We start from the raw sequence: 12,639 nt of genomic DNA, 5'->3' as shown, positions 1-12,639 counted from the left end.
AATTTCATCATGTCAAATTCATTTTTTTATATAATTCCAGGATTTTCTTTTATTGCTTCTTTACCGCACTATAAAAATTCTGGGTTATTTACAAGCCACGGTGGAACGAATCTAATCGTGGGTTAAACTAACCCCCGAAAATGTTCATGTTTGACCCAGTCAGGTTGAAACAACCTAACGTTTTGGGCTAAAAGAAACCGGTTTATTTTAATTTACAACCCAACCACCTCATTTTGACCCAGCCACAGGCTGAAAGTAACCCAGCGAATAGTGTGGTTGTAGTGTGGTGATAGTCAAATTATTGTTGAAGATTTACAGTGTTAAATCACATGCAATGGGAATGAACGAGTGTTTGTACACGTTACTGAAACACAGGGGAATCTAAACTAAAATCTTGGGGTTAAAACTGAAATTCAAAATCGAGAGGGTTGAAACTAACCACTAAAATAGCTTAAGCTTTCCTCGTCATCTGATCCTTCAATTGATTTACAGGTATTTGGAAATTAGAAAATAAATCACAACTGCTCTGCGCAGGAATAAGCAAGACCCTCTGTTATCCGGTGTTTTATTATCAAATTCACTTATCGCTCTCAGGTGATATTTCTATAATCCTGTGTATTAATCATCATAAAATTATGAAGTGCTTGGGTCTATGCCCAATCGCACCTTCGGAATTTCGAAAGAATTCATGAGGCCATCAAAATGTACAGATTAAATGAATATTGAAACAGAGAAGTCTCTTTAGTCTCGTACTCATACAACATATGACAGTTGGGGTATCTTAGAAGGTGTGTCATTAATAGCATGCTTTAGCACTAAGCTAACGGTGTGCCACAATGTTTTGCCAGAATTTTTAAGTTTTCCATGGACATGCCCTTCAACGAAAGCTCAAGATCTTTGCCATTTTTCATGACAAAAGCGTTTAGGTTAACCAGATGTCACAGAAGTGCACTATTGAGAACATTACCACTTTTATAATGTTCTGTAATGTTTCTAATGTGCCTTTATACTATTAGATATCCTTCATATCTGTTTTTCTTTACATGTCATGTTTGATCATGTGATCTATCAAGTCCCACTATCAAGTACACTCTGAGCCTGTGGTTTTGGAAAATCTGTTAAGATTTGAAAATAAACTGTTGTCCCCCAAGCCTAACCTGCATGTCTTTGGGCTGTGTGAGGAAAGCCATGCTGACGCGGAGAACATGGTAAACCCGCACATAAAGGCATCCTGGCACGAACCGGGAATCATCTTGCTGTGAGACAACAAGAAACTATGGAGCCTGGAGATTGATTAAGTATAGCAGTCAATATACTGCTGTTTATAATGAAATGACCATACATATATTTTTGCTAAATGCGCAAAGCTTTGATCTTTTGAATGCTATAGTTATTTGATTTCAAGAGTCTGTAATCAGCATAATGTACTTCGACCCCTTGCTACAAAGAATTCCAAAGATTAAAAATCAACAGAGACAAAGATAAGATAAAGCTTTTGCAAGAAAATCGAAAGAAAAAAGACTGTAAAAACTGCATTAGTGGTACACAAGGTACATACGCATTGAAAAGTGTACAGTTTGAAAAATGTTGTAACAATTTATGTGGCAAAAATGCTGGATTCATGATAACATCTTGTTGAGTTTTACATTAAAAATATAAAACTTAAATGACAATGAAATACATTTCTGTTTGCACAGTAAAATGAAAATAATACATTTCTGAATTATTTATATAGTTTTTATACAATTTGCATTAAGTTGCAAACAGCTTTACAGTAAATGCTTATTATTACAGGCACTGGAGAATAATTGAGATCTATGAAATATAGAATACATATTAGACATTAAAGAATGCATTACTGAAATTGATTGTTGTCATTATTAAATGTTTAATTTCAATGTTTCCCAATCGCACATCCCTGTCAAGCTGGTCTTTATAAGGATGTTTATAAAACAATATTATTTTCCTATATAAAGCTTTTGTGTTGTTGAATGATTTTCTATGAAGTCTGCTCATTAAATTAAAATATCTATCTACCCTCTCAATATATAAATTATGTAAAGAATTGTGGTTGTCCTGTTCATTTTTCCATTTCTTTGTTGTGAATTTGCTTGCAATCATTGATTCTTTTTTGACAAATTACTTTATATTATTCTTACGAGTTCGCACCAAACCGATAACTAACAAGTGTTTTAGTACTCGAGACTTGATCTCGATAGCTGTCTCAAGACCGATTTCTTAGTCCTGTCTCAGTCTTGACTGTCTTTGGCCTCTGCCTTGTCTTGGTCTCAGACTTAGTGGTCTTTCAAGACCGGTCAAGAACACAACTATAGGAACTACACTAAATTGCTGATTCATTTTCAGATTTGTGTGTTAACATCATTCATGTGATTGGACGTAAAAGCTGTCATTGAATTCTTTCTTATTTGATTTCTTTACGAATGGGGGATTGACCTGCAAGGAATCTGTCAATAAAATGAATTCCAAGGCCCACAATATCCAAGATGCGATTGCTCAAAGGATCTTGTTTATTTGTATTATAGCATACGTCATGATCATATGACGCGATATTGATTTTATACTATAATAAAAAAAAACATGAGTTAAAAAGAGGCCGTTTACATGAGACAGTTTTCAACTGAAACGCAAAAAAATGTATGCGTTTTGGAACAGCGTTTTACGGGACTGAAAATAGCCAAAACATTCTTGCTGCTCGACTTGGTATTACCGTTTCCCCAGCAATGTGTATTTGCTGCACCAATAAGACCACTATTTACATTCGCCAGACTTTAAAGCACTTTGGGCTGATAACTGTGCATGTGTGCCAAGGCACGTTGTTTATTTACACAACAACATGTATTTGCATACTGCCGCGTTTTTATCCATTTTCCTGCATCCGTGTAAATGCAGACCGTTTTGATAACGCAGTCATGTGCGCGTGAAGCTTTTCAAAAGTACAAAATAAAACATTTCCGTTTTTCATCTTGTACATGTGGCCTCAGTGACAATCACAAGTTTTTGTTCTATTGACCAATGTAATTATCGTGAAACAAAAACATATTGAAAGTATAAAGCAAATCATATAATCGGATGCTGATTGGTGCAGACAGCTACGGGACGCATTCCAAAGGCCACGTTTGCCTTCTCGAAGGGCGCTTCAGCACGAGGAAACTAAAATTGCGATATTTTTATTAATTTCTTCGCTAAAGTGTTTTTCTAATAGCCGAATTATGAGACAAAATACTTTCCCGTTGTACCCAGTTCAAGAGCTCTGCCTCTCAGAGTACGTAAGGAACAGGGACGCCCTACGATTGGAATTCTCCCATGGGCTGACGTCAACACGCACAGGTTGGTATTCACGAACACTGACGGCGGCACTTACGGCAGGTTTCTTTCGTAACCGCGGGGACAGAGTTCTCTCACGTGTTATCAGCACAAACTGCAGAGCACCAAACGGTCCACAACAACACGTTTTCGAAAACTCGTTCAAGTAAAGTGTGAAGATGCCAGCCCAGGCCATCAGCGGGAAGAATATTTCAGCGTAAGCAACTTTCTGTTTTCGGAAGAAAATATCTGGATGCACACGAGGTTAAGGCAGCTGTGACGCCGCTTTGTAACTTGCTTAAGGATTTCGCGAATCGTGTTTGTATTTGCATTTGCATTTGCATTTGAAGCTGCTCAAGTGTGTTGCATTCTAGGCTTTTCATTTAGGCAACACATTTTGGGCTTTAAAAGCTGATGAATACAGCGCGGCCTCGTACAGTTTGTAAAGTTTACTTTATGTGATTTCACTATATTGTTGCATTTTGAACGAGTGCCAGAACGTCCCACAAGTGTTACTGTTAATGCACGTTTACCGTTAATATTTGCTACACCAGCTGTTTTTTATTCAGGTTTTATATCAAATGTGGGCAACAGGCTTTCTGCGTACAACGAACATCTCCCTGCAGTGCACGCCCACTACCAGCAATCGTATTTGATTCTTTTAAAGGATCCTAGTCGGTCTAAAATGTCATTTTTGCATATTAAGCATACGATGTATGTTGTCTGTTAGTAGTTGTGAGGTGGGTTTGTAATAAAACCGGGACGGCGCAGGCCACGAATGTCTGAAAATGGTTTAATAAAATATTTTCATAAAAATATATATCATCATGATTGCTGGAAACACTACAGAAAATAATAAAGTACGTCTGCGTGGTATTTTGTTTGGTCAATGGCTTGCTTTGGTGGCATTGTGTCATGCTTGTATTTCTCCAGTCAGCTCAGAGAGAGGCTGAAGGATGAGGTGGATGCCATGAGGAAAACACACCCGCATTTTAAACCAGGTCTTGTGGTCTTACAGGTCAGTCAACTTTATTTCAAGTCAATCTTTTAGTTTAACAGTTCTGAAGTGCTGGTAAAGATGTAATATATGTGTGCAAACATTTAAATATTCTTTACAACAACAGATGTTGTTTGTATATTGCTAATATCGTCTTTCCTAATGTCACTTTTTGATTTGGTGTATTACATAAATATAGTTCTAATTGGTTGTGATTTTACAAAGAGCCTTGTGTTTTTCTAGGGATTATTTAGGACAAACGCATGCAAGAGGTCCTAATCATTTCCTTTGGATTTTTTATATGTTCAAATGAACAAATGAGGCATTTATATAGCGCTTTATTGCGTGTGTTACTGTACACCCAAAGCGCTTTACAAACACAGGAGGGAGGACTCTCCTCACCCTCCACCAGTTTGCAACATCCACTTGGATGACAAAATAAAACGCTTAAATCATTACATTGCAGGAATATTCATCCCCTTAAATTTGTTCTTGGTTACAACACCATATTTTGTGATGTGACAAGCTTTACACATCTACACTTGCCATTTTTGCCATTCTCCTCAGATTCTCTCAAACTCTTGCCAGGTTGGTTGGGGACCAAGATGTTCGATTTTTTTGTGTTCTCTCGTTTTCGGCACTTCAAATAAACATGAGGGTAATTGCATTTTGAGGGTGAATTCTGGAGTTGTCTATTTGGCTCTGCATAATCAATAGTAATAACTTCATGCTCTCAATGGTAATGCCAAAACAGGTTTCTACCATTAGATTTAAAGGCACAGCTTGTAACTTTTTTTGCAGTACAATTTCCAGAAACCACTAGCCCTGTGTTGTATATTTTGTTCAGTTAAGTGCTTACTAGGGATGCACCGATATCGACATCGGGCCCGATATCAAGCTCATGTACTCATGTAAAAATTCCCCGATACCAAAGACTGATACCTCACGTGATGTAATTGACAGAACGTTCCAGTGCACACAGAGACACCTGCCCTAGCAGACACAATGTCATAGAGTGTTCACACCTAAATCACGCTATTCGTGTGTAGTTGGATGCTTGAACATTTTGAGTTTACTCACTTCATTCGCGAGTGAACTTCGCGTCATGGGAGGGGCTTCTGGCAGGCGGCTCCAGTCTTGTTGCGAAATGGCAGACATGGATTTTGTTGAGCAGGTAGCTGAGCATTATGTGCTATGGAAGGCTAAGGATAGACGTAGACTCGTTCCTCGGCGTGTCTGGGTCCATCAGATCCTTCAGAGACGCAGTCCTTCATTGATGTTTCAGATTTCTGCCTCCGCTCGCTATGTCATAATCACGTCCCTACTAGAGCAGGCTCCTGATTGGTTAACGCGGCGGAAATTTTCGCCAAAATTCAGATTTTCAACTCGCGTTAATCGGTGCATCCCTAGTACTTACAATATCTCAAATGTTTCCAACTATTTGTAAATCATGAGAAAATTGCAATTTTAACCAGTTACACAGACCGTGGCTGGCAATCGCCTGTCAATGGCGTCATATCCGCCTTACCAAAGACACTAAATGGAAAGCCTGCCACCTTCAGTGGAGCGCAGGAAAGGAGACTAGAGGCTGTTATATGATTGGCTGAGGTGCCTCATGTTATTTGTGTAAGCCGTTTGCTTTCTCCAGACCTTGCATCTCCCTAATAACACAGTCTCTGGCGTTACCCTCGGTTTCTGCTTTTACTGCCGTAGAAACCATGACAACACAGTCTCGTGGACAAATGTGAAGTAAATTCTTAATTTAGCACGAGTGTCATATATATATTTACTGAACAAGCAGTAATCGTTTTTAGAGCATATGACTAAATAGTAATAAATTAATTTGATTAATTGCGTGTAATTCATTATAATGAAATAAAATCATGTCATCGAACATTTATGAAACTTTATAACTTTACATCATCCATAAACGTGATCTCTCATTCACGTCTGATTGATTATTAGTGGTGGAGTTGAAGATGTTGAAGTTATTCATTATTCCACGCTCCTTCACAGCTTCATCAAGCTACGCCGTTGTTTTTGTTTGGAATGTGCGCCCTCTAGCGGCAGATTTTACACACTGTGCCTTATAAGCATAGTACATTATTTGTATTCAGCCACCCTAACATTTATACTGACTTTGAATGAGCATGATTTGGAAAGGCACATATATATTGAATTTGCCTCAGGTATCCACTCGAAGTGTAGTAACATCAGCAAGCAAAACTGGAATGATTATGAGCTCAATTTTGAGTGTACCAGAAAAGGGGATGAATACTTAAGCAATGCAATTATTAGTTTTATTTGTAGGCAAAATGGCCCAGTTGTCATATTTTTGTGCTTTGTCATTGAGTATAAACTGTAGATTAATGTAAAAAAAACTGTTTAGATAAAATTTAACTTTATTGTCACATATACAAGTACAGTGTAACAAAATGTAGTTTAGGTCTAACTAGAAGTGCAATTAGCAAGTGCAGGATATATAGTTTGCATAAATACAGAATATAGTATTAGAATAATACAGCTATACAGTTGGACTAAGAAAATACCTTACAGTTATACAGCCATTGAGGTTACGGTGCAATAGATGAGTTAATGCGGTTATTACAGTTACGGTGCAGTAGATGACTAGATGCAGTTAATAAGGTTACAGTGCAGTAGATGAGTAATTCAGTTATTAAGCTACAGTGCAATAGATAAGTTAGTGCAGTTATTGAAGTTACAGTGCAGTAGATGAGTTAATGCAGTTATGAAAGTAGTCCATTAGTGCAAATGAGCATTCAGTATAATATATCGGGTGTGCAAGTGAGCAGTATAGTGCAAATGATGCTGTGTGTGTATAAACAGTCCGGTAGAGCAGATAAACATGAAGTACTGGTGTGTACAGTTCAGTCATGCATTGCAGCCCTCTAGTGCAATGTAAACAATGTTATAGCAACTATAGTAGAGGCAGAAACATAACAAAATTTGAGTGATACTTTTTTTAGGCACAGTATATAACAATAAGGGTCATAGGAAGATTTTGAACAAGCCATAGCCCTCAAAAGCTAATAAAGGCCTGAGACCTTGGTAAAAGTTGTTTGAGAGCTAAATCTCTAGCTGAACTTTTGTGTGCATAAACCTTTGCATGGTGGTTTCATGTTTACTTTTTTGCCTTTTGCTTACACAATGCCCTACCAGATCTAAAAAGAAATGTGTCCCTTTTCAATCACTGCCAAATAAGAGAACCTGACATCGTGACTTTTGGGTTTAACATGATAAAATGATATTATGCATGATTCAAAAGCACCTTCAGATTGCGTTGTTTATTGTTTGTCTAGCAAGAACTCTCCAATCCCCCTACAATATATCCAGGCATTTTAGTCTTTGCTATAAATTGAGATCCTCTGCCATTTCCAGGTCAAGGGTTGTTTATACCGACCCAACAGTGTCAGCATCGCTTTTGTTCTCTGTGACCCTAAATGAATAAAGTGTACACGCAAAAGACGCATACTAAAGACATGCATGTTGATTGATTTAACCTTTGTTGTAGGTGGGAGACAGAGAGGACTCAAACCTGTACATAAGTATGAAACTGAAAGCCGCTGCGGAGGTAAAGCCACACACTAGACACTGTACACCTGGTGCAGCAGTTCACACATCTCAGTGTGCAGTTAGCTGATGCATCGGGGCAGTCTGTATGTACTGTATATACAGTAGTTTTACGGTTTAAGCCGGAAAAAAGCTGGATATGTGTTCTTATTTAAACAATACTTGGAATTGTGAATGTCACGCTATCATATTTTCACTTCATTTACTTAATTTTATCGTGCCCAAAATAATCTGTGGTAACTGTATTATCGCAAAGTCTACTTGAATGTGTTTTTTAAATGAACAAATAATGCTCTGTCAAAGATTGTATTTTATTCCTCTTAAATTTTGTGGCCCTTAAAGAATATTCATAGAACGAAGCATATTATATCAATAGAAGATAATATCATGTGTCTAGAATTAACACGGTATCAACAACAATGTTTTTTTATATCACAATTATTGGCGATACAATATATTGTGAGACCACACTGTTAATAACAATAACTCTCTTGCTCTTAAGATTGGAATCAATGCTGTACATGTGAAGCTTCCACAGACCGCTACTGAAAATGAGGTATAGCAGATCAGTCAAAGAAGCGATAACGTTACATTGAAAAAGAACTTAACACAGTTTGACTACACAATAAGAAATGCTTATTTCAAACAGCAGTTATTTTATGTCTGTACCGTCTTCATTTTGCTGCTGTTTTTGTTCATTTGAAGATTATGTCCAGGGTTCATGAAATCAATGAGAATTCCAGTGTACATGGACTCATAGTGCAGCTGCCCCTCGACTCCGTCCACACTATTAATACAGAGAGGGTCATCAACGCTGTAGCGCCAGAGAAAGATGTGGATGGGTACAAAGAGATTTAAAGCTTTTATGGAATTGTTTTTCTTTTAATTTGTATTTCAACAAACTATGGCATTTTACTGTTTTCTGGCCCATAAAAAAGCATACCAAATGATAATGACAAATGTTTTGATGTCATTGTATTATTTTGCTTTCTTAAGGTTGACCAGTATAAATGCAGGAAAACTTGCTCGTGGTGATATCGGAGACTGTTTTATACCATGTACTCCCAAAGGATGTATGGAGCTCATCAAACAAACAGGTGGGAAACGCACCTCATAAATCTTTAGAACATTTTACAGCGTTACTTAAGTTAGGGGGGTCTCACACCAGACAAGAACCGTGCTGTTGCTGCCCATTTGTTTTAATTAAAACATATTTTACACCGGCCGTGCCATTTCTCTAACATTGGCACCCCTAAAAACTCTCGAAGGTGCTCAAAATCCAGAGTTTAACATTATATTTCATGATAGTTGACTAAAGGGATAGTTTACCCCAAAATGACAATTCTGTCATTATTTACCCTCAGATTTTTCCAAACCTGTATTGATTTATTTGTTCTGCTAAACACAAAGGAAGATATTTGGAAGAATGTCAGTAACCAAACAGATCTTATCCCTATTGACTCCCTTGGTATGTATTTTCCCTACTATAGCAGTAAATGGGGGATAAGATCTGTTTGGTAACTGACATTCTTCCAAATATCTTCCTTTAGTTTGTTCTGTTGAACACAATGTATACAGGGTTGGAACAAACTAGGAGAGTACATCAAGCAGAAAAAGCTTAGTCAATTCTACAATATACAGTGCATCCGGAAAGTATTACAGCGCTTCACTTTTTCACAAAAAATACTTTCACAATACTAACAGGTACAAGAACATACCTTAAATGGATTTACCATCATGGTATAGAGCAGAGGTTCTCAACGTTTACATTCAAACATTAAAAACAACTTTTCATAAAGAGTTGATTTGTTTTTTAAAGTTATTTAGAGTTCATTTGAAAAACGGATAACTCATTCAACAAATGTTATAATCATGTTTTTAGTGTGTTTTATTGTGTGTATTTTACATTATTTCTTATTCGAAAGAACCCAATTGCAGTTTCATTAATAATAACTTGATTGCACAATTAAACCTTGTTTTTGAACATTTTTGCAAATCAACTCTTCATATGCTTATCATCATATTCATGGTGTTATCTAGTCGTACTTGCGTTAACTGTCTTAACTTACCTCCAGTGCTGTATATTTATACAACAAAATGCAAAAAGTGGTTCTCATTGACATATTTGAGAAGAAAAACCACGCGCTCGCGGGGCTGATACCTGCAACATTTTATCTACACGCTTTAGCTGAAGAAGTCGGTAAACACTGCTAAAGGCGGCAAAAACACGAGACGCCCGGATAGTTATGTTTCCACGTTTTCTACACGGTTGTCTAACCATGCTGAATCGTGCTAATGAATGCGACCAGAGGCGTTATAGCTCCGTCTCTTGTGAGTGATGTGCGTGACTGCATGTGTGTTTGTTTGGCGCTTGGAGTGTCCGGAACAAATTACCTCACGGTCCGGATTCGGACCGGAGTACTGATTTTGAGAAGGGCTGGTATAGAGCCTATTCCTTGATCAATTTTAAAGGCCACGTATTTTTTTATTAAAATCTAAATAAAGTTAAAAAAGGTCTCATCTGTGACTTTGAGTGTAAGCTTTCTCATGCAGAATTTACATATCTGGTGTGCAATACCTGTGAAGGGGTGTTCAAAAGTGGGTTTGTAACCCCCCTTAAACCTTTTTGGGAATTGCTGTTTTATTTTGTTGCGGTTGTGTTTTCTTATTTGGTTTTTACATTTGTAAATGCACATCCAAGTCAACAATATTTAGACAATTTGTTTTTACTTTAATATATTCATTTAGCACATAACTACAGCAAAGAATGTCTGCAAATCTCTACTATAACTTTGGGTTGTATTTTATTGTTAATCTGCTCTTTTCAGTATTACGGTATTGTCTCATCGACTCAAATTTGGGCACTGGCAACACATTCTACTTTACTACTCATTTGGAACGCTGATGACTAAACATCTGTAGACATGACTAAATAGTGGCATAGAACAATATCACTAGTATTTGTTAATAAAAAACTAAACTTTACGTTGAAGTTTCATTACATATACAATCATTATAAAGTGAAATATTATATTTAAATGTTTGCTGGATAGTGTTCATTACCTGACAACATTTCCTACAGGGAAGTAACTGAGCAACAATGCCTCCTGGTTTTTGCAGTGTTATGTTCCTCTGTAAATATGATCATAAGCTTTCATGATTGAAACCAAAAAAAAACAAATGCAGAAGGGCTTCCACAGCCTGTTCCAGAAGCTCTGTGCAGTGGTTTTGTGTTTTACTTTAATCAAAATAAGGGTTACTTGAGTGGTAATATAGCGTGTTCATTAGCGTATATTCACTCTATCTTTGTGTCTCAGGTGTGCCTTTGGCTGGAAAAAAGGCTGTGGTGATTGGCCGCAGTAAGATTGTTGGTGCACCAATGCATGACCTCCTTCTGTGGAATCATGCTACTGTGACAACCTGTCATTCCAAGACTGCTGACCTGCCCTCGGAGGTGACGTAATTGTGGTTTGTGCTTATTACTGTTAGATGTCTGTGCCTAAGATTAGTAACTAAAGTAGGAAATGTGTACAGTTCACAAATGTACATACGTTTGGACAATGAAAAGACCCTAAGTGTTTTAGCACAGTGGTTCTCAACCTGAGCGCGGCACGCATACGGTGCAGTGCGCACATTTTTCTAGGCCCGTCAGCGCTGCATCGAGTTGGAAATAGTTTAACTTTTCAGAGTGCCACGTGGGTCATTTGACTAGAGAAATGTTTTTCCGTGCGGTTTTAGAAGCAAAATGTCAATCGCCCCTTAATGATGCCGCATGGCGGGTATGCTTGAGTCAGAAATGGGCTGAAATTGCGCAATAGACTATATTAAATATGATTTGGTTCACATGAACCTTCCCTGCAAAGTGAGTGAACATAATTTAAGAACACAAGTTACAATTTGGCAATTAATTTGACTGTAATAGCCTATTTTTATCTGCGCCTGGTGGGTGTAAATTTCAGACCCTGAAGACAAGATAAAACATAAACTCAAAACATTTATAAAGGGTTCTACAGACCCCCTGCAATTACGCCACAGACCATTAGGCGTACTGCATACCCTGGTTGAGAAACACCGTTTTAGCACTGCCTACAAGAAGCAGTATAATAAACGCAGCAGGTAAAATAAAGTGCATATCTAAAGGTGCAGTTGATATACAATTCTCACCAGACGTCGGTAACAACCTAAGAAATCCATACATGCATAGAAAGCAGAATAAACAAGTTGTTTATGAATACAATTGATTGGCACAGTGTTTTTGGGTAAGTTGGGTCTTCCAAATGAGGACACAATTAGAAATCGGTGGTTAAGTTTTATTTAGTGCGGGGAAAATTTTATTCTTGCGGATGTGGACGATTTTGAATCGATTCACGAATGTCAAAAACAGATTTTCAAAATTTTTGTGACAATCTGAACAGGAAAGCAAAGAAGTTTAAACAGTTTGTTTCAAATGGAATTGTTATGGACTGTAAGGGTTAATACGCTGAAGTTGTCACTTCAACAAGAGTGTTTTTATTTAATATTTAATTTTCTTATATCATTTAACTTTCATTATTTATTGATGTTTATTTTGAATAAATACATTTATTCCAAATTTAAATGTTTTATATGCTGTAGTGTGCTGTTTCACTGATTCGTTTGAGCATTAAACATGGACGGCTGTTTCATCCTCATTTATTTCAGATATTATATTTCAATTTCAAGTAATTAACTATTTAACAATTACAAAT

General features: G+C 37.1%; 1 protein-coding gene across 1 annotated transcript in view; it reads left to right on the top strand.

Annotated features, from left to right (window-relative positions):
• The first annotated feature begins 3,111 nt into the window (after nucleotides 1-3,111).
• Nucleotides 3,112-12,639, top strand: part of mthfd1b (methylenetetrahydrofolate dehydrogenase (NADP+ dependent) 1b) — a 29,160-nt gene continuing 19,632 nt past the window's right edge. The window contains exons 1-7 of the mRNA XM_079457856.1: nucleotides 3,112-3,541; nucleotides 4,258-4,342; nucleotides 7,854-7,913; nucleotides 8,415-8,468; nucleotides 8,618-8,754; nucleotides 8,909-9,009; nucleotides 11,230-11,366. Coding sequence (XP_079313982.1) covers nucleotides 3,504-3,541; nucleotides 4,258-4,342; nucleotides 7,854-7,913; nucleotides 8,415-8,468; nucleotides 8,618-8,754; nucleotides 8,909-9,009; nucleotides 11,230-11,366 — 612 coding nt within the window. The 5' untranslated portion in view covers nucleotides 3,112-3,503. The remainder of the gene's footprint in view (nucleotides 3,542-4,257; nucleotides 4,343-7,853; nucleotides 7,914-8,414; nucleotides 8,469-8,617; nucleotides 8,755-8,908; nucleotides 9,010-11,229; nucleotides 11,367-12,639) is intronic.

This window comes from Barbatula barbatula, assembly GCF_947034865.1.
Source record: "Barbatula barbatula genome assembly, chromosome: 6".
NCBI lineage: Eukaryota > Metazoa > Chordata > Actinopteri > Cypriniformes > Nemacheilidae > Barbatula > Barbatula barbatula.
Note: the sequence above shows the minus strand (reverse complement) of the source record. Positions and strands in the feature narration are given on the sequence as shown.